The 21,709-nt window shown below is 55.8% G+C and overlaps 1 protein-coding gene across 3 annotated transcripts in view; it reads right to left on the reverse strand.

The window, feature by feature from the left end:
* Positions 1 to 21,709, reverse strand: part of KDM4B (lysine demethylase 4B) — a 126,673-nt gene that overhangs the window by 14,600 nt on the left and 90,364 nt on the right. Inside the window, exons 10-14 of one of the 3 annotated variants that reach the window (XM_045830949.1) lie at positions 17,427 to 17,623; positions 9,734 to 9,835; positions 9,181 to 9,377; positions 1,271 to 1,713; positions 903 to 1,023 (exon numbers count right to left, since the gene is read on the reverse strand). In XM_045830949.1, coding sequence (XP_045686905.1) covers positions 903 to 1,023; positions 1,271 to 1,713; positions 9,181 to 9,377; positions 9,734 to 9,835; positions 17,427 to 17,623 — 1,060 coding nt within the window. Of the gene's footprint in view, positions 1 to 902; positions 1,024 to 1,270; positions 1,714 to 9,180; positions 9,378 to 9,733; positions 9,836 to 16,662; positions 16,802 to 17,426; positions 17,624 to 21,709 lie in introns of those variants that run through there. The other 2 variants (XM_045830952.1, XM_045830950.1) reach the window with 2 other exon arrangements.

Below are 21,709 nucleotides of genomic sequence, written 5' to 3' on the forward strand. Positions count from 1 at the left end.
TCACCAGCCCTACCCTCAATGTCCCACTGCTGTTTCCTGAGCTCTTGCATTCAGTGCTCCCCTGGGAGCCTGCCCCAGAACCCGGTGCTCAGTCCTGAGGCCCCAACCTTCACAGCAGCTGGGCCAGCGCGCTGACACTCTGCCCTCTTGACTGTAAGGCCAAGGCTACCTGGAGGGACTCAGGATGCCTTTCATCTCCCTCGAGATCCCTTCTATTCCTGGGAGCTGGGCCCTGTGATCCATAGAGCTTCTAGAACCATCCCCACTAGCCTTCAAGTTAGACTCAGAATAAAAAAAAAAGCCATCCAGATGATTTTCAAATTCCATGTGCATCTCAAGCAGAAGGCTAAAGCGGAAGATGAAAAATTGCCTTCCCAGGGTTTCTGCCCCTGAGCTAGCAGCTCTGACTTTCAGCCGAGTGTTAAATACAAGCTGCTCGCCTCCTAGCCCCCACCCTTCTGGCTCCCGCTCCCACAGCCCATTCATTGTTGCAACCCCTCCAAGGTCCACGGCTGGGCTCAGCAGCAGGAAGAATCACTTCTGCTGCGACTGGCGGCTCCCCAGCCCTGTGTCACCCACCTTTGGCCAGCCATAGGTCAGAGCCTTGGGTGTCTCTGTAACAGCTGCCTGCCCGGGGAGGGCGACGCAGGGTTTCCTCTAGTCACATGAGCAAAAACAGGGGCTGCCTCTGTCCCTGCAGGGAAGCCCTGCAGGCTGTGTAGGTGGGGCTAGGTCCAAGGGCCAGGAGTCTGGTGACAGAGGCTAAGGGCCTGGCTTAAGGAGGCAGCAGTGAGGGTGACCGGTGGGGCAGGTGGCAGAGGGAGGCCTGGGGGTAGGTGCCAGGTGAGAGAGGAGTTATTCACAGCCTGGGGCCCAAGTAGGGGGACAGAATCCTCCCTCACCCTCATCACTGGACACTTCCTGCTTGACCACTGACAGAGGGGACCGGGTTGGTGGCTTGCCCAGAGGGTGGCGCCGGCTCTTCTTGATCTCCATCTTTAACTTAGAAAAGGTTGATGGTGCCTGAAACACAGAACAGGAGGCGTCTTTGAGTCACAGCTTGGGGACAGGAGCAGAGTTTAGCTCAGCAGTGCCTCAGTTTCCCCAGTAGGGGGTGAGAGACCCCAGGGAGAGGCAGCAGGAGCCTCAGTGATTTCTACACCAATGCTGCCGCCTCTGAGGAGCCACAGGGGCGGTTTCCCATGCTCTGTGGCCAGTGCACAGGAACAGGTGGAACCCCCAGCCCCTGGGACCCTCAAGAGCATCTCACCTGCACTTCGCCGGCTCCACTCTCCTCCTCAGGCCCTGTCAGCTCCATGGGGGCCATCTGCTCTTTCCAGGTGGTACCCTTCTGGGCAAAGTGCTCAGAGGCCTGCTGGCAGGACACTCGACCTTTGTCACACGTGGCTGGGCTGGCCCATGGCACCACATACAACATGGGAATGATGGGGCGTGGCTTCAGCTCCAGGTCCTCGCCAGGTGTCTCAGGGGGCACAACATTGAGGGGAGGTGGCAGGGGGTTCTCTTCAGTGACTTCAGGGCCAGGGCTCAGCACTGGGGGCTCCAGTGGGGGTGGCAGCACCTCCTCAGTGGAGAACTGGGTGGGCAGTGGTGGCGGCAGCTGGGGCAAGAGTGGGTGGTGAGGGTGTACGGGGCTCTTCTTCTTCCGGTCGCTCCTGGCCTTGGCCGGCCGCAGCTTGCCCTTCCTGTCCTCTGTGAGGAGAGAGGACAGACCCATCAGAGCTGAGGCCAGAGGCCACATACCCTCCTGCGAGAGAGCTGGCCCAGGTAGGAGGTGGGAGAGGCTCCCTCCGGCCTTCCCCAAAAGAACAAAGGCTTTGGGCAAGTTCAAACCACTGCCAGGTCACACTGGTAGCTGCACCCAAGCCTTGGGGGAACCCCCACCCTCTGGGTTCTGCAGGTGCGGAAAGAACTTTCTGAAATTAGCTTGAGGTAGAAGAAAGAGATGCGTCTTTCCCAATGGGTGGGGAGAAGAGGAAGGTTTGCTTTCAGATATCTGAATTTTGTATATTTCTACAGTGAAAACACACAACCTGTATAGTTTTTCAAAGCAAAGACTCGGATGGCAAACCATACATGAGTGGCTGCTTGAGTGGGACACAGGAGCCAGATGAGCCTGCAGGGCCAGAAACGCCCTCCCACCCCAAGGGTCAGTGCTGGGGGGTTTCCAGACAGGTGACAGGGTGCGGTAGGAAGCAGTCAAGGTGTGTCTTCAGTGGTATTTAACTGGGGGCCAGGATGGCTGTGTGGTTGGCAGAATCGAGGCCCCAGAGGCGTCTACATCCTAGCTCTGGGGCCTGTGAATGTGGAACCTGGCGTGGCAGCATGACTTTGCCAATGGCCCTGAGTTAATGGAGATGGTCTGGGTGGACCCAGTGCACTAGCAGAGTTCCTTGGAAGTGGAGGACCCTTCCCAGCTGTGGTCAGAGGGAGCTGTGACTACGGGAGAAAGCCCAGACAGATGCTGACGATGGAGGAAGGAGCCGCAAGCCCGGGATGCAGTGCCTCTAGAAGCTAGAAAAGGCCGGAAACGATTCTCCCCTGAAGTCTCAGACAGTAATCTGCCCTGCTGCACATGGGCTTAGCCCCATGAGACCTACATGGGGCTTCTGACCTCCAAAACTTTCGGCAAATAAATGTGTGTGGTCACTGTCATGGCACCCCAGAGGACTCTGCTGGCGATGACCTTCATGAAGCCTGCTGTGCTCAGGCTGCAGAACACACAGCACGAGGGACTCTGCTCTCAAAGACACTATGACTGGCAGTGGCCTAGCAGGGCCCAGAGCTGAGAGCACAGCGGGAAACCCCCCAGCACTGGTCCTCGCCTGCCCTGTCTGGGGAAGAGGCACAAAGCTCTTCCGTGTGTCCCAGGTTCCCAGGGATTCAGGACATCACATGAGGAGGGGCACTGGCTGGAAAATGGGGGACCAGCTGTTCTGGCTGCCCGGGACCGCACTGGGTTCCTGGACAACCCGTGACGAGTGGTCGTGCTACAGGCCTCAGGAGGTTAAGGGAACCTGTGCCCGACAGTCCCATGCTGGGAAAGTTAGGACAAGTGGAGGTCAAGGGCCCGTTCCTCTCTGTGTGAAGCTGGTGACAACGGGAAGCGTAATGAGTTCTGGTTTGCAGCACGGCATCCGTGCTTTTACCTCTTGCTATAAAAACCCATCCATATGTTGCCCCTGTTCCTCAGCCAAAGATGACGGATAGAACAAGTGCTGATGACCTTGGGTAAGGGCTAGTCACTTAACCCCTGATCTGCACTGACCTCAAGAAGGGATTGAGCAAGGAACCTCCCCGAGGGAGAAACTGAATCACCCCACTCACCCACAATGAGGGTGCTACCGAGGCTCTGACCCGGGCCTCAGGGACCCATGTGGAGATGCCCCAGTCCTCTCCCCTCGCTGCTCCTGCCCTTCCCTATCTGCAGCTACAGCCCTGAACTGGCTGCTGGGATAGCCCACGGTGTCCTTGGCAAGGACCTGTGTTTTTCAAGAGAGGCTCCATTAGCCAGAAGGCGATGAGAACTCCCCCTTCCTGGCCCCACCCTGGGATCCTGAGCCTTCTGGAGGCACCAAGGGTTCTTCCCTCGCTGTTGCCCCACTTAGGTGAGCCTTAACCACTCCCCACGCCCCCCTCCCACCCGCCCCTCATGAGTGTGGTCCAGTTCTCCGACCAAGGAAAGGAAACAATAGATACTCCCTCCCCTCGAGAGGTGGAATCTGGATGGGCCCCACAACAAAGGGTCCCTCCCCATCCAGCTGCGTGGCGAGGGCGAGATGTGAAGCATAACTGAGTGATGCCTGTCCACAGTGGTACAGCCCCAGGAAGTGACCGGGAGGTGACCGAAGGCCCGGGAGGTCAGTGCCCAGGGCAGTACAGGGGCTAATTTCTAGGACCAGCACAGAGGCTGGTCCCAGAGGCACTGTCCTATTTGTGTTAAAGGCACTTTTGGATAAACACTGTGTTCTCTAAGGAAATTTAGTATTCCTCCCCCCCTTCCTCCCTCCCTCCCTCCCTCCCTCACAGCACAACTACTGAAATCGCACTGCGTCTTCCTGAGGATGGTGGGTCCAATCTACTCTCTGCACTAGAGACTGATGTCAAAGAGGGACAAGTTCCAGCCTTTTCTTCACATTTCTTGGGCTCTGGGAAGCCAAAGGGGAAAAACACCTGGAGGGCCCTTCAGGGGACAAGCCCAAGGCCAGGAAGGACACGTGAAGCCTCGGGGCTCTGTCCTCACCACGGGACCTCCCCCACAGCCCTGGCAGCTCCCAGCCAGGGGCCACACTGTCAGACCTCAGCAAGCCGCCTGCCTGCCAGAGCTCAAACCAGCCTCCAAATGGAGCAGGGATGTCACATGGAAAGGGCTTAGGATCAAGGAAAGAAAAAAAAGAGAGAGCCCTAGCCGGGTGGCTCAGTTGGTTGGAGCATCATCCTGTACACCCAAATGTTGTGGGTTCAATCCCCGGTCAAGGGCACATACCTAGGTTGCCGGTTCGATCCCAGGTCAGGGCTTGTACAGGAGGCAAATTATTGATGTTTCTCTTTCACATCAGTTTCTCTCTCTCCTCCCCCACCTCTATCTCTAAAATCAATAAATAGATCCTTGGGTGAGGATTTAAAAAAAAAGGGTTTAGGGTCTCAGCCAGTCCCTTCTGAGCAGGTATGGCCTCCCACCCCCTCAGGTTTGGGACACTAGCGGGCAGAATTCAGGGGCCTCTCCTACAGCAGGCCAGCCCAAGCCCTTTGAGGACTATTTTTAGTTGTGGCGAGGATGTCACAGCTAAGACCACCCCCACCACTGGACTTTATCGGCCTGCCTGGTTCTCTGAGGTCCCCCATAGCCCTCCATGGTACCAAAGTTCACCTGAGGGTACAGCAAGAGCACCTGGTTTTTCCGGAATCTCAAGCTCAAACTCTGCTGCATGTTGCCCACAGGAGGGGGACAGTGGCCTCATGACTGCTACCTGGTTCAGGGACATGACCCCCTCCTACCCCCTGCCCAGCCCGGGCGGGATGGTCTCAGTCCCCATGGTACAGGTCACTCCTGCCAACTCTACGACCCTCCCGTGCAGAGCCCGAGGCAGGGTGTGCCCCGATGGGACGTGAGGCCCGGCTGAACTGTGCCCGGGGGTGTCCTGTATGGCAGGATGTGTCTCCGAGTGAAACTTGCAGTCCCCTCATAGAAGCCTAGCCCGTCTGTTCCCTGCAGCACACAGTGGCTTTTGCTGTCCTGTCCTAAAGCCAATGGAGAGCTGTTAGGCCACTCCTGAAACCTGGCACTCCATGACCAGCAACTGCCCACAGCAGCTACTGCTCACACTCCTGGGTGCTCCCGTCTCCTCGAGGCCCTGGGAGGTATTGGGGTGGGGCCCCTCTGGCTGCATGCTCTGCCTGGGAGCAGTACGGCACCATGGTGGGACCAGCCCCCTGGGTCCTGGCACTGCCCTGCTGCCCCCATCTCCCAAGTTGTGAGAAAGGACAGTGGCCATACTGAGCCACAGGTAGGGTGAGAGCCCTGTGAGATGGCCACTGCCAGGTGGGCAGAAGGAGCCCCTGCTGTCCCAGCAAACCAGGATTGACATGGCCACCTTCCTGCCTCCCCACCCCTGGTCAGGGCAGGGCATAGCAGGTAAGCGGTGGAGGGAGGCTGGGGGCCATCGCAGGGCAGCAGGTCTTCCCAGACCACCCGGCAGCAGGTGAGGACAGCGGGTGCGGAGTGGGGACAGCCGCAGCCAGCAGAGAAGCAACCTCCTGAGGCCTAGAGCCCCATCTGCCAGCCCAGGGCCCCTCCCATCCCCGGGAGGCCTCCTCCGGCCCCCCCACCCCCAGCACTGTGACACTGTCAGCGTTCAGTGTGTGAGTGACGGCAAACACAAACTATTGCTCATACCTGACACGATCCTCAGCACTTACCGCTTTCAGGGACATTAAGCTGGTATTAAGGAAGTCTGGAAAGCACTTTAAAATCTTCCACTCATTTTCCGACATGTGTTTCTGTCACCCCTGACTGCGAATACTTATGCAATGTGTTCAGACCTGTCTTCCCACCAAGGGCTCAGGAGACGGCTCCCAGGATGCTCCTGACCACAGCAAGGGCTCTCTAGTGGTGGTAGCTACATCCAGCGCCCCAAAGGGACTGCATCCTTTCTAGAGGAAGACCCCCCACAACCTGCTCCTCCTTCTTGGGAACAGGGCTCTGTCATGGGACAGGGATGGGGTGTCCGGAGTTGGGGAGCACTGCCAGCCTGAGCAGGGACGCCATCCTGGAAACAACCCCATCCTTCCTGGGGTCCACGTGCTCCTGGAAGCTGATGGAAGCCACAGCCCTGGAGGACAGCGCTGAGGCCCCACCACATGACACCGTACATGACACCATGACTGTCACTGGAATGCAGACCCTGAAGCCCTCTGGGAAAAGCCCTATCCCAGATGAGGCTGTTGAAGGGGAATGGGAGTGAGTACAGACGCCAGACAACTGGTGAGGAGAGCATGTGTCCTCTACGTCCCTTCCGCATGTCTACATGGTTTACTCTCAAGGGACAAGGAACATCCCGCTCAGGCAGCGAGCGCCCCCGTGAGGCCCTCGGTCCAGGGCCCCATCTTGGAGAGCTCATCGTTAACCATGACAACCCAAGCTCGACCACCCAACTGCCTTACAGAACATGTGCATTTGGTCATACTTTTTACTCCCTGGAGCACACACAATGCCAGAGCAGGGCCTGAAAGACCACAGCGCATGAGCACCCATGTGCCTTGCTCAGCTCCGCCTCCAACTCTGGGAGTCCCGGGGAGTAACCTGCTGCTTCCTCTCTCTTGGTTTTAGAGTGTTTACTTTCAGTTATGGGCTGAATTGTGCCCCCGCACCCCAAATTCCTACGCCAAAGCCCTATCACTAGTGCCTCAGAATGTGGCCTTATTTAGAATCACTGCAGATGTCACAGGTTCAAGTAAGGTCATCAGAGCAGCCCTAATCCAATGGGACTGGTGTCCTGATCAAAGAGGGACATTTGGGTAGAGAAGCTGGCGTAGGGAAAACGCCACGAGAATGCAAAGAGGGCACCTTCAAGCTAAGGACAGAGGCCTCAGCTTGATCGTGCTTTCAGCCTCCAGACCATCGAGACGAGACAGCTTCAGAGCCCCCGTACCCTCCCTCTGGGGCGCTTTATGAGGCAGCCCAAGGAGACTCGAACACACCCTCCACAACCTGCCACCTGGCTTGAGGAGTCTTGATTGTACGTGAATGGGACATTGAACCTACATGCCCCCGGAGCACAGAACGGTGGCCTTCACTTCTCCCACCTGCCAAGGAGAGCGTCCTCACTCTTGACCTGTGAACTGACGGCCAGGCTCCAGACTCGCCCTGCCACCGCACTTCTTCCGGCTCTCTTTGTCCATCTACATTTAGACCAACACCCCCGCACCCTGTGGGACCCGGAAAGGAGCTGGAGAGCCCCCAGCTAATATGGGGGAACTGCACCTTCACGTGGGGGTGTTCTCCCAATGCACACGGCTCCACTTATTTAGCAATTCTTCCTTGCTTTTCAAAAACATCTCTAATTTTCTCCATAAAGGTCTTTAACTTTTTGTCAGCTTTGTTCCAAGGTGCTTACTCTCCGGAGGCTTTTACCATAAGCAGCACCCTGACAGTGATGCCACCTGCCGACAGCTGGCCTACAGGGGTGAGCCCTGGCTTCTGTGCACAGGGCTCACACGGCACCTCCACTGGATGAATCACTCAAGGGCTCAGTCCCTGGACTCCTTCCTATGTAGGGGGTCACACCTATGCCCCGATATTGCTGGCACACGCCTCCTCTCCAACCAGGTGACTTCTCTATCTTGCCTTCTGGGCCTCCTGGGTGCACCGAGCAGACAGTGGCATGGCACCCCACTAGGCAGGTGTGTGCTGGGCCATCTGGGAATGTGCCAGCACACAATTCACCCAGAAACTCTCCAGTCTCCCCGCTTGTGAGTGCCTGAGGACCTCCCTCAGGCACACTCACCCTGCCAGCCAAGGGACAGTCACTCCCTAACTGGGAACCTCAGTATCAGCCTGTGGGTACATCGGGGTGCATGTGCCTGCCTTGGGCTGTGACCCACGGACAGACCCCTCGATGCTGCATCCTGATGAGTGTGCAACGCTGACACAGGCAGGGCCATGCTGGCTCACATGTTCCAAGTTATGGCCATGAAGAAGGAAACTAAGGGTCCGAGCAGAACCCCCGGTGAGCTCTAGCCTATGACTGGGTCCAAGGTACCACTGCTAGGTGACCTGCCAACCCTGTCCCCACTGTTGCCCAGCGCCCGGAAAGGGCCAGAGAGAAGACCCCGAGGCTATCCTGGGGAGCACTGGCTATGTGCAAATGTGGGAGCAGCTGAAGCTGCAAATTAGAAAACTGAAACCAGCCATCGGAAACACTGTAAAACACGGGAGTGAGAACCTTTAAAGCACTCACATATTAACACCCCATGGCTGAAAGCGCCCTGCGCTGTGTGAAGGGCGTGTTCCTGGGACACCCCACCATGACCCCGGTGCAGGCTCGCCAACGTCTGGCCACAAACAGCAGGCCATCCTCCTGCACGACGAGGCAGGTCACACCTCGGCGGTGGCTGAATGTCTGTGTCCCCCCCAGATGCATATACTGAAACCCATCCCCCAATGTGAAGGCCTTAGGAGGTGGGGCCTGTGGAAGGTAATCAGGTCATGGGGTGGGGCCCTCATTAACTGGATCAATGCCCTGATAACAGAAGCCACAGAGCTAGCTGGCTCTTCCACATGTGGCCACAGCAAGGAGGCAGCCATCTGCAACCCGGAAGAGGGCCCTCACAGAGCCCAGCCATGCTGGCACCCCGACCTCACCCCCCCAACCCCGTTTCCAGAAACACAAGAAACAAATGTCTGTTGTTTTTAAGCCGCCCAGCCTGTGCTGTTCTGTGGTAACAGCCCAAACAGACTGAGACGGCCTCCCTTCAGTTTCTGTGAGAAGAGGGACTTGTCACGGCACCCTCTAGAATGTACATTTCTATGAAATGCCTCACCCAGCCAGGAAAGCTCATGAATTGGATTCTTAAGGAGCAGAGACTCTGGCCATGGTGAACACTGGCTCTTTACGCCAGCTGGGGGTCAGGAAGGAGTGGGCGTGGGCTACAACCAACCTTCGGTGCCCTCTGTCTCTCTGCCGTGCAGCAGCTGGGGATCCTCCTCCTCGTCCTCAGGGTCTGCCTCCTGTGCACCCTCCTCCTTCACGCTACCACCGGTCTCCTCCGGGAGGGCCACCCCGGCCACCCCCTCCCCTGGCAACTTGGGATCTTCCGGCTTGGGCTTCTTGGGCTGACTACGTTTCCGGTGAGACCTGGAGAGGGAGAGTCATCAGACAGGAGGCAAACGAAACAGCAGAGGGGAGAAGCCCCGGGTCTGTGCTCATCCGAACGGAACCCCCACAACCAGAATTGGGGGACAGAGGGCCCACAGGACATGGCTCCGTGGGGCAGGGGAGGTGGGGGGAGAGAGGCCTGGGCAGGGAGGGCAACAGGGATGGTGGGGGTTGTGTCAAGCGGGTGCTGATGACGGCGAGAGATGGGATGGCTGGACAAACCAGGGCTCCAGGAGCCCCCAGGTGGAGGGTGGGAGGGCAGGGAGTGTGAACACAATGGAACGGCAGCTGGTGGAAAACGCCCAGACGACAAATGAAACAAAAGGTGCACTTACGACAGCCCCGGCTTTTTGCTCTGCTCTTTCTTCCTCTCTAGATTTGGTTTCCTCTCCTCCTCAGTCTTTTTCCAGTGTCTGCTTTCTTTCAGACTAATTTGTCTAGAATGTAAATGTCAGGGAGTTTTTCTCTAGGACTGGTGTAAACTCCCCAAGACGCCTCATCTAAGGCCCTCCACTTGGGCACCTGCTTCCGTCGGGCTCCCCCCCCTCCATGTGTCTCTCCACACTCGGGAGCTCCCCGCCAGGGAACTGCCTGCTCCCAGGCCCTGTCATGACACTGGCCTCCAGAGTGCAGCCCATGCCAGGCAGGTGTCACAACTCTACGTCTAGCCTAGGCTTGGGGTGTGACATTCCTTCAGATGGTGGGGACAAACCTCATTCTCCAGTGAGAAGTCAAGCTGAGACTTAGCTAATGGCTTCTTAATGAAAACAAGGGAGAACTGGGGTTAAAGAGGAAGGAAAGAAAGCAAGAAGGGGTGGGCCTGCAGATCAGTGGCCAAGGCACTCCTGCAGAGGCTCTGGGAAGCGGAGTCCCGGGCGGAGCCTTCCAGGAAGGAGACAGAGCAGCTTTTAGACTGGCAGCAGGTGTGTGGTGCCCCAGGACCTCAGGCAGGGCACTCACGCCCTCCAGGGAATGGGGGGGGGCCCTCCCACATGGCTGCGGGCTCCGGGCCTCATAACCAGCCCCCACTAACTACCCTTTTGTCTTTCCCAGTCAGCAGCCTGAGAATGTTGGTGTTTCCCAGAAAGATGCTGGCTGTGGCTTCCCTCCATCTATGAATTCTCCATGTGGCCCAGGGGGGTCAGACTGGGACCTGGAGACCCTGTGGGTGTCCCTATGGCAGCCACACCTGCAAGGACCAACATTCACCGAGAAGCAGGGCTGTCTGAGTAGGACAGGGTGGGGGCCCAGGGAGGCTCTGAGGGGCCTGCAGCAGCAGGGCCTGAGAACTTCCTTGCTGCCTCCCCAGCCTGGCCCTGCTCTCCATGCTGGCTTCTGGGGCACCCCTTGCTCACTGCCCCTAACACTAATCTCTGCTGGCTGTGCTCGTGGCTCAGCTGCCTAACTTGAGGGCCCTGGCCCTGCTGCTTCACCTCCTGAGCCCAGTGGGCATGTGACAAACCCTGCTTGATGTTTGCGGCATGAACCACCCCATGACCAAAGGCGAAAAGCAGGGAGCATTCGGCAGCGGGGGGCAGTGGAAGGATCGAGCAACATGGGCAGAGGCATGGCATCACACACAGCATGGCGTGCAAGGGTCACTGCGAAGGAGACGGTGGGGGGTGGGGGGAGGTAGGAGGAGACACGGGAGCCAGAGATGCTCTCCACCACAGCAGAGCCACCAGTGAACCCACATGGGGTAAGTTTGGGAGATGGCTCCCATAGAGACAGGCAGAAAGCCCCAGGACCTGTGAGATGCAGCTGGCTTTTGTCACCAGCTGTCACCTGAGGAGGGGTTTCTCTCCAAGTCTGGGATCACTGTGGGCCGCAGGACTGTAGGGCTGGGTGCCCAGAGCAAATCTCCACGCTGACCCCAGGCAGCGCCCAGTATAGGGATGTCCTCTTACTGCCGACTCACCTGGCCTCGGTCTCCCGTGGCTGCCCAGTCCATTGGTACGCTCTCTCACCCTCCCATCACCTGAGCCCAGAACCAGCCCTGGAAACCACTTCTGACCTGTCTACCTGCTCCCAGGGCTGACCTGGGTGTCTCTACTGGGGCCCTATCTGTCCCAGAGAGCCCAGGCCTTCCTATCCCTCTATACTTCACTGGGCTCAGAGCTCTGGGGGACCCCAACCCCAGTGCCACACCCCCAGTACCATTTGGTCTCCCCAGTGCAGAGACCCCCAAATGGATAGAACTAGGTGGACAGACTTAGGCAGAGGGCCATGTTCTCCCACAGGGTGAAAGCAAGTTGAAGGCCCACATGCAAAGACAGACCCATTCTGTGAGTACATAAATTGGGAGGCCAATGCAGGAAGAATCTGTGGCCACAGGTAAAAGGGAGAGAGGTATCCACCATGCACATCCTAACCTTTTTCTGGCCAGAATCACATCCCCTGGCTGCTCCCCACGCACCACACCTTCCTCTCTTCTAGCTGTTTCTTCTCTTGGTTACTTCCATATGTATCCCAAACACTGCTTCCTTTTTTGTTTGTTTGTTTGTTTGTTTGTTTGTTTGTTTGTTTTTTGGTCTGGCTTCCTTTGAGAGTTACTAAGCTGCAGGCACTTAGAGTGTGGCGACGCTTCCTGCTCCCACACCTACCAGCTTCTCTGCCCAAATCTGCCACCATCTTCAGTTGCAGTGAAATTCCATGTTTACATTTTTCTGACGCTGTAAAAATTTTTCATCCACGGTGCTTGCATTGCATTCTTTGTTTGCTCTTCCTGGAGTTAGTAACTAACCCTTCTCTTAGGCGCTTAGCTTTCCTGGTTATCTCCAAACTCTGATGTGGTCTTCTACGCAAGGCATCCCACACTCCTTGGTGGTATCCTTATCTGGAGCGCGCTTTGCAGTCTCCTTGGTTGCATTTGGTTTCCCTGATCCTGTGTCTTTCCTGGCTGATGCCCTTGTTTATTAGCGAGAGCACACCCTCCAGTAGCTTCTTCAGGAAGGAGGGGAAACCTGGGATTCTGCTTGTCTAAAAATATCCTTATTCCTCTTGCACATTCAGTTGATAATTTGACTTAGGTACATACTTTCAGGCTAAAAATTATTTCTCTTCCAATTTTTGCAGCATTATGACCACTAAGTCCAATGCCATTGGGATCCCTTCTTATTTACGCTGACATATTTATTTATTCATTCCAGAAGCTCTAGAGACCACCTGTTTAATCCAAGGGTGGTCATGGGCCAAGGTGCGCATAATTTTCCTCCCCTGTGCAAAACTTTAATCCGACAATGGGGTTCCCCGGAAATGTTCTTTTTGCTTTTCCTGAAACTCCCAGTAGAGGCTTGAGTTTCTCAATTGAGCCTCTGACCTGTTTTCCAGGTTGACCTTGCAACCTGCCCTCTAGGAGGTTTCCAAAATGTCTCCCAACCCATCTCTTAGTTTCCTTTGCTCTCATTTTAAATGTTGAAGAGCCATCTCTTTCCTAAATGTTTCCCTTTATACCAATAGGTGCTTCTATCATTAACACACAGCCACCCCCTTCTGGAGAGAGTGTATGAGTCTTCCTCTGCTCACTGCCTCACCTCTCTCTGGGGAGTGCTTTCCTTTTCTGTTTGAGACACTTGTTGAGAGGTCCCTCGGAGGTTTAGGAGCCCTGGCTGAGCTGTGGAGGGGACTCAGAAAGTCGGTGGCTGTGTGTGTGTGTGTGAGCAGGGCTTGCTGAAGGGGATGCAGAGGACAGGAGCCCTGTCAATTCACAGGGGACCCCCAATATCAGAATCTATAGTTTTGCTCTGCTGAGCCACTCTGTGACCCAGAGAGGACCCTAAGAGTCACCGGAATCGGGCTTGGGGACACAGGGGGCTGGCAGCCAGGCTTCTACAACCTCACCCTCAAGAAGGCCCCTCCCTCCCACCCGGAACTGGCTAGGTTTGAACTCACGAGGCAGTGGGGCCACTGTTCTCTGCTGAGAGGTGGGGTGGGGTGGGGGCGTGCCCGAGACCAGCAACTCCTTACACAGCTGCCTTCAGCCCCCCTGTCCTGGGAGGTGCCCACATCTCAGAACCCTGTGCTTTTCCAAAGTCCCTCAGCAAAAACTAGCCACACCCTGTCTGCCAACCCTGGGCTGAGTTTTCTCTGTCCTGCCAAGTCAGGTATCACTTGTCTGTCCTTTCCTTCTTTTCCACGTCTCCTGCTGCCACTCAGCTGTCATGGTCCCCTCTCCCATTCTTTGTCACTCATTTGTAGTCATTTTAGTGGCATTTCAGGGGAGGAGGGAGATAAATGCACTTGTTAGGCTTAATTGGGCATCACTCAGTTAAGTTTATACAAACCAAACATTGGAACTGAGTCCAAACACCTGTACTAATATTTCCAGGACAAAAGCAGCTGTCCTTGGGCCCTGAAGGCAGGAGGGGCAGAGTGGGCCCTGCCCTTGCAGTGGGCTCAGACTGGCTCCAGGCCTGGTTACCAAGGGGCCCAGAGCACACAGTCTCCCTATACCCTAAGGTGGGCTGTCAACTCTCACAGGACCGCTTTTACCCAGGACTTCTGACTCCATGGGGGGAATCCAAGGCTGATGTGCCCACACAGCCCCTAGGTCAGGGTGCAGGGGGCTGTGAGCTGTGCACCCCAGGGACCTTTTCCCATTCACCCAGCCCCAGGACATGTGCTCCCCTTCCTCCCAGTACTTCCTGCTCCTACCGACAAGTGGGCATGTGGCATTTAGACGCTTCTGCCTTGGAAAAATTGCAGAGGGTGTTCTGGGGAAGAACAGTTTGGGAAACATTCAGTAAGTCTCTGGGGAAACAAGCTCCTTCAGGGCCTGGCAAGCCCCAGGGGTCACAGGGCCCATTCCTGAGTGGTCAGAAGCTGTTTCCATAGGGAAGGTCTCAGGAGCACGGCAGGGCCAGGGTGGCCCTGGTGAGAGGAGGGAGGAGGCACAATGGTGTCCAGTGCCAGGTCAGGAGGCATCGAAGGGGGAGCTGGAGCTGCTCCTGCCTCCTCGTTTCTGTGGTGATTGGAGGATGGTGGTGAGAAGTGGTACAGGTGGGCGTGCAGGGCTGGGGGGCTCTTGGCCACACTCAGCTGATGGCCTCCCCCATGGGTCACAGCCAGTGGAGCCAGATGGGGCTGGGGTGGGACGGGGACCAGTAGGCAAGGGACTGTGTCTCCTCTGTCCTCCTCTCCACACTAGCATGGTGGTATCTGCTCACACAGTAGGCAAGTGTGTGTGCAGCAGGCTGAATGCACACAGGCTGCCACATGTGCTCAGTGGACTGTGTTCAGGATGTTCTCATTGGAAGTAACAAGGAGGCGAGAGGAAAAACAGTCTGCAAATAGAGAAGGGCTATAGAAAGGAAGGGGAGGGGGAGAGCCTCGCAGAGACCTGGCCTGAGCAAGCCCCTAGACTGTGCCAACAAGGCAGGGATCCTGCTTGCTGGTGAGGGCTGAAGAGGCCACACAACAAGGAGCACCTTTGGCCCTATTTGTCATGGAGGAGGTCAGTTATCCGATAAGATTTAAACATGGAAGATAAATCCACGGAAGGGCGACGAGAATCAACAAGACCATTCTTCCCAGAGGGGCCAACACCTGGCCTCTGCTCCGGATGACATGTGGGGCACAGTGTGGGGGCTGTTAGGAAGGTTGGACCCTCAGTGTGGGGACGGGGTAGGACCTGGCTGAGATGGTCTGAGCAGGACCAGGGATAAGCTGCAGGACCAAAGGACAAGGTGAGACTGAAGGGGGACAGGCAAAGGGGTGGGGGTAGCAGATGGGCATAGAGCCCACCACAATGCCACACCCTCTGTCTAGGGCAGGGTTCCCATCCGGGGACACTAGGCAGAGGGAGCTCCTGGCATTGACTAGGAGAGGGCATGGATGCTGCTCAGCACCCCACAGTGCCCAGATGGGCCCCCGTGGAGAATGACCAGCCTGCGTGTCCACAGTGCAGGGGGGCAGGGGACAGTCATGGGTGGGGAGAGACCCTGGTCTAGAATCCACATTCATCCTCACCCCTATCTAGCCCAAGCTACCCTTCCCTCAAACAAACTCTCTGAGGCTCAGAGAGGCATCCCTGTCAGTAGCGGCCAGGCACAGCTGGGCGGGGGCAGGAAGGCCATGTACTGCGGGCACAGGCCAGGAAGGAGAGGCACAGGCAAATCCGAGTCACTGACTCAGGTGCAGGGGCCCAGTCAGTCCCCCAACCAACCCTTTCAGAGAGACTTAGAAAGGAAAGGGGACCATCTTATTTTACATACTGGAGGCTTCAAAGAAAATTATATCCTCAGGAACATGGCTTAATTTGTTCTTCAGTCCCACTGTCGGAATATTACAGCTCCCCAGGTGGGAGGCAAAAGAGGCTGAGGTGAGAGAGGAGCGCTCCAGAAAGGAACAGAGCGTGACAAGCAGGCCAGGAGCCCACTGAGGGCCTCTGGGCTCGGGGAGCAGCAAGGGGCAGCAGGCAGGAAGGGGGCCTGCGAGGAAACTTCCTCTGCACACAGAAGGGGCCCCTGGCCCTCTAATCCCATCCATTTCTGGACTGTGTGCCTATTTATTGGCAATCTGCTCTGTTGACAATTAGACTGAGCCACAATCAATTAGCCAGTATGCAAATGCTGCATTCGGCTCTGTTCAGCAAGCTCGCCCTGCGCAGAGGGTTCAGGAAAAGCAACAAGAAGTTGCTATTCGTGAGAACACACAGGAGAGTGGGAATCAAAAGGATGGACAACAAAAGAAATCAGAAAAGAGAGACTCACCTTCGGTGGGCTGTCAGGAACAGATGTGAAAGTAACCTGGGCTGATGGCACATTCTCAGTGAGAGAGGCCAAAGGATGAGGAAAGTGTGTGTGAAGCCAGGACTGCCCAAGACTCTGGATTCACAGACGAACATGTTGAAAACTAGAACAGCCCACTCAGGGAAGAAGGTTCTGGACCAGGCATGACCACTTAGCCAGAATGATTTTTCCCAGAAAGGGTTCCAAGGGTGTTTCTGCAGAGTGTAGGAGTGCAACCAATCAGGCACAGCCAAAGGAAGAAATTGGCCAGGCCCTGGGGCCAGCAGTCCATCATCAGAGGGAACAAAAGAAGCCCATCTGAGGCCCAGATCCACTGCTGTCCGTTTTGGTGTGGCCCACCAGCTAAGAAAGTTGTTTCTGTTTTTAAATAGTTCAAAAATAAAAAGAATAATACTTTGTGACATGTGAAAATGATATAAAATGTCAATTTCAGTGTCCACAAAGTTTTATTGGGGCATACAACTGTGCATTGTTTATGGAATGTCAGTTTCCTCTTCCTCCCAGACCTGCCACCCGTGTCCCCATGGCCAGGGCGCTGATGCCAAGAGGGTGCACCCACCTCACCCTCTCCTTCCCCACTGGACACCAGGCACAAGGTTGGACAGCCACCACCACACTGTCTTACAAGGCAGGGGCAAGGAAGGAGGGGGCTCCCTGAAATAGAACGGGGTTGACAAAGGATAATCTTAGGGGACCAGGTTTCTCAGGACCGCCATGACTGTGAATCTGAGCAGCACATTATTAGAAATTCCTAAATGAGCAACCAAAGACAAAATGGCAGGAGCCAGCGGCCCACATAGACCAAGCACTGGCCCCCCTGTGCCCCATGGCTCAAGCACGGTACCTGCCACTGCTCGGAGCCAAGGAGGGGCCCGGCAGTCCCGGCATGAAGACATAGGGCTCTTTGATCTAGGGTCATGGCAGGAGAGGAAGAGGGACCGTATGTGGCATCCCAGAGAGGAGACCAGATGGCTGGAGGGCCAAAGGGCCAGCCTCCCAGGAGCTGGTGGATAAGGAGCAAGAGGGAAACTGAGTCTAACAACATAGGCACCCCGCCTGCTGCAAGGCCCACCAACTGCGCACGTAAGAAATTCAGGGCCTGACAAACACACTCTGACTCAGAAGCAGCAAGACATGGAAGAGGAGGAGGAAGAGAAAGGAAAAGAGGGAGAGAAGAAGGGGATAGCCTACAGCCATCTGCCAGCAGGAAGTGGTGGGGGTGGGGTTCATTTATGATCACCAGTGGGGCCAGGCGCAGGGCAGCTCCTTGGCAACTCACCTTCGGAGGAGCTTGGCTTTGAGTGAGGCCCGGGAGGTGCTCCAGGTGTTGAGCTCAGGGCTGCTCAGGGCCGTGGGCCTGGTGTGGTCGAGGACCGTGAGGTCCTTGCCTTGCTTCCACAGCTCGTAACGCTCTGGCTGCAGGATGCGCACGAAGACGTCCATGGAGATCTTGACCATGTCCTTCCGGCATGTACACTGAGGAAGGCAGGAGAGACACTCTGAGCCCGAGGGCAAGCCCCACACCAAAGCTTCTATCATGAGGCAGGAAATGGCATCTGCCAGTCCCAGCTGGAAGGTAAGGCTGCTGAATGTCCTTTCCCTAGCTGTACTCCCCAAATGGGAGCCTCTGGTCCACCACCTGGCACATGGTGCCAAGGAGCGAGTGCCAGGCAGCCCAGAGTACACGCTGCCCTGAGCAGGAGGGCTTCTGTGCCCAGAAGCTTCAAGCAAAGGGCAAACACTTGTGGTGAGGACATGCTCAAACAGGGTTGCCCTTCTGCTCTGAACGTCACCCCCTCCAACAAACTGCATGTTCTCAGAGCTCCTCCCTCCATGGGACAACGTCAAGGTGGCCCCCAAGACTGGGCATGTGCAGGAGGCACCACGCCACAGGTATCTGAGGGACACCTGATGCTTGGGGGAGTTGTGGGCCAAAGAAGCCAGCCAAGAATTTCAGAATCAGCCTCCAATCAGCAGGAGGAACCCAGGTGGCCCTGGCTTCCCGCTTACTAGTTAACAAGGTCAAGATCAGACCAGAAAAGCACCCTACTGTGAGAGGGAGGGCAACACAGAGGGGACTTCTAGTCTAGGGCAGGGCTGACAACCTCCATGAAGGGCCGAGCGATAATCACTTCAGCTGTGTGGGCCACACGGTCCCTTCTCACAACCTCTCAACTGTGCACTGTAGCTGGGAATCATCATAGATACTACATGAACTAATGGGCATGGCTGAGCACCAATAAAAGTTTATATACAAAAAGAGGTGGGGGTCAAATTTGGCATAGACTGTGGTTTGCTGGCTTCTGGCTTAGTTCCAAAGGATAGAGCAACCCCTGGAATCGGGGGCAGATTTCTGGAAAAGGGGACTCCACAGGCTGTGTAGAAGCTTGGGAAGGGGGTACAGAGGATGAGGGAACCTCAGGGGTGGCCTTGACCCTGGCGTGCTGCACTTGCCTCCCTCTAAAGTAGGCACAGCCCTTCCTCCTTCTGGGGACTCACATACCTGGGGATATGCCTGTCCTAGAACTGTGGCAAGAGGCCTCAGTGTAGCTGCCTTTGGGCACACCTGCACTGCAACCCCCAAAAGCTGAGAACTCTCGTAGCCACACTATCTGCCTCCCTGTCAAATAAAAGGGCTCAAGAGAAACCCATTTCCAGCCGCGTCTACAACTCGTTTCCATTTTAAATGCACATCTTTCCCTCCTTGTATAACCTTCTCACTGTCACTTTCTAAATGGAAATGAAGGAAAGAGAAAGGAAAACACTTAATTAAATGAGACTATTATGTTCCTTGCCCTAACAAGCCCTTCAAACTTCCCTCAATTTTCTCTAGAGACAGTGAAGTATTTATGACCACAAACCCGAGTCTTCTGCGGGTGGGGGTACGGGAGAGGCTGTAAAAAATGTCTTGGAAAATTTCCTGCAGACCCAGCACCCCCCACCCTCCCCACCCCCAGGCAGAATCTGTGGGCTTAAGACTTGGGAACAGCAGTGACACAACCACGCTGAGAGGGAGGGAATATTTATGGCCAAGAGATTCCTAGCAAGCTCAATTTATTTAATGAAACGCTGTACAACACAGAAAGGCTGGCAGTGTAATTCGGCTGCAGAGTGGCGAGACCACAGATGGTGCCCGTGTTTCGGAATCCTGGCTGGGCTGTGATCTCCCCTGAGTCACCATCAACAGCAGCTTAAGGGATTTATATCAGCAGCTCTGCAACTGTTTTTCTTTAAGTAACTGAAGAAAGCACCCGAGTGCACTTACAGAGGGGGTATGTGGATGCAAGCCAGAGAGCCAACTGCCCCGATGGCCATGAAGCCACTGGGAGAGCCACTCTGGAGGCCCTCTGCAGGTTCTGGGCGGGGTGGGGTTTCTCACGGGTTGGGAGCAGAGATTTGGGGAGCACAGGCACCTGGTGAGGAAATAGTAGGAAGAAGGCAGGGTACTGTGGGTCTCAAGCGAGGGAAGTGATAGCTTCCTGGACTTAGGAATAAGTGACAGTCACTTCTGTGGGCTGATCAGCAGAACTCAGGGGTGCAGACCCATCACTCTGTTTCGTCCCAACGGTTTGGGTAGGAAAGTTGCTAAGGCAACTTCTTTTTTTGTTTAAATGTTATTTATTTATTTATTTTTAAGAATTTATTTTTAGAGAGGGGGGAGGGAAAGAGAAAGAGAAGGAAAGGAACATCGATGTGAGAATCATTGATCAGTTGCCTCTCATATCCTCCCCAACCAGGGACTGAATCTTCAACCCAGGCATGTGCCGTGACCAGGAATCGACCCAGTGAACTTTCGCTTTTTGGAATGACACCCAACCAATGAAGCCACACCAGTCAGAGCAAGGCAACTTCTTAATAGGAACTCTCAGGGGCTGAACATGGCAGACCCTGCAACAGCTCCCCGCACCTGGCCATCCTCTGTTTGGGGGCCACATGCATAGTGGAACATTACATGCAGCTGTCTCACTTCGGGCCCAGAAGCATGCACAGAGCCTCCACCCTGCAGAGGCCATCGTGGAAAGGGGCTGGGAGTGGGTGGGAGGTCAGAGGCTGGTGGTGGGTGGGGTCCTCACGGCAGCCTCAGAGCAGCGCCCAGGGAGGCAACGGCGTCTGAGAGCAAAATGCACAATCATTTTTCCTGGATCGTCCCCGCTTCAGCCCCTGTCAGGCTCCCAAACCTTTGGGACAGGCCATTTCATAAGGATCTGCTGGGACTAAAACTGACAGCTTCTGCTGCTCTCATTCTAGCTCCTGGACTTGGCAGTCCCCCATCAGCACTGTGACAAGAGACAGAGTGCACCTCCGAGGGGGTTTGGCCATGTCATTAGTTTCTGGTGAAGAAATCGAGCACCAATGAGGGTGGAGGTCTGAGGGGCCCCCTTGCACGCCCCACGGTCCTCGGTACCATCATGAAGGCACAAAGCACTCAGCCACCAGACCTATGAGAGGCAGGGGTTCCTGCTCAGAGAGCCACTAAGTAATGAAACTCCAAACAGCCAGTCCTGCTCAAATCAGCCAGGGCCTAGCGGCTAGTGGTTCCATTAGTGCTGAGTGGGGCATCTGGGGTCAGATGAAGGAGTAAAGGCAAGAGGCAGGGACGTGGGGGAGGGGGGATGCAGTGTTCATGGCCTGGGTCCCACTGATGGTCTATTTCCAAAGATGATCTGCACTGAAACAAGCTGCATTATCACAGGGTCCCCTCCCCAGGCCTGCCCGCCTGCCTGCCTGCCTGCCTGCCTTAGGGCGGGCCTCCAGTCCACATGGTGGGCCTGCCCACTGAGGGCTCAGTCCCCACCTATTCGCCCCCAACCCAAGATCCTGGGCCTGGCACCTGTGGCCCCTCCCTGTTCACCAGTGATGCCAGCAGAGTGAAGAGGCACAATTTGGGCTGGGACTGGGTGGGCACCCCTCTCAGCACCCCCAACGCTGGTGAGCAGAAACTAGCTCTCCGAAGATGCCTAACATCAAGAGAGGCTGACAGCCCGAGAAGCGTGCCTCAAACAGCCCTTGACAGCGCCACCATTCCAGGAACTAGCGGCCTGCATCAGTTTAATTAATCAGTGGAATGTGTTCAGTGACACTCCCCACACACAGGAGGAACAAGTGCTGTTTTGAGTGACATCAGAGAGAAGGTACAGCTCCACCCTCTGCATGCCCCCCCCCAGAGGAGGAGGGAGGGACAGGAAGGCTTGACCACTGTCGCCCCATGCAGCCCCCAGCAAGGACAGGCCGCTGAAGCCAGCAGCCACCAGCTGCCAACCAGACAGAGAAGGAGGCACAGCCCTGACAAGCCTTGAACAAAATGCACACGGCTCCTTTCAGCAAGCATGTCCGACCTTCGCTCCTGGGGATCTTGCCCAAGGAAGTCAGAAATCCAGACAAAGCCATTTTCTGTTTCATTACTGAGAGAAACACACAGTCACTCACGGGCAAGAAAAACTCTAACCATGCTGTTCGACAATCTCGAACAGATTGGATAATGATAAATCCGCCCGCCGGTGCCAACTAAATAACAGCAATGTTCTTAGGATGGATCTGGTATCTGAAAAAATACAAAATGCA

This window comes from Phyllostomus hastatus, unplaced genomic scaffold, assembly GCF_019186645.2.
Source record: "Phyllostomus hastatus isolate PE091 unplaced genomic scaffold, TTU_PhHast_1.1 phas_contig_159, whole genome shotgun sequence".
In the NCBI taxonomy this organism is placed as follows: Eukaryota; Metazoa; Chordata; class Mammalia; order Chiroptera; family Phyllostomidae; genus Phyllostomus; species Phyllostomus hastatus.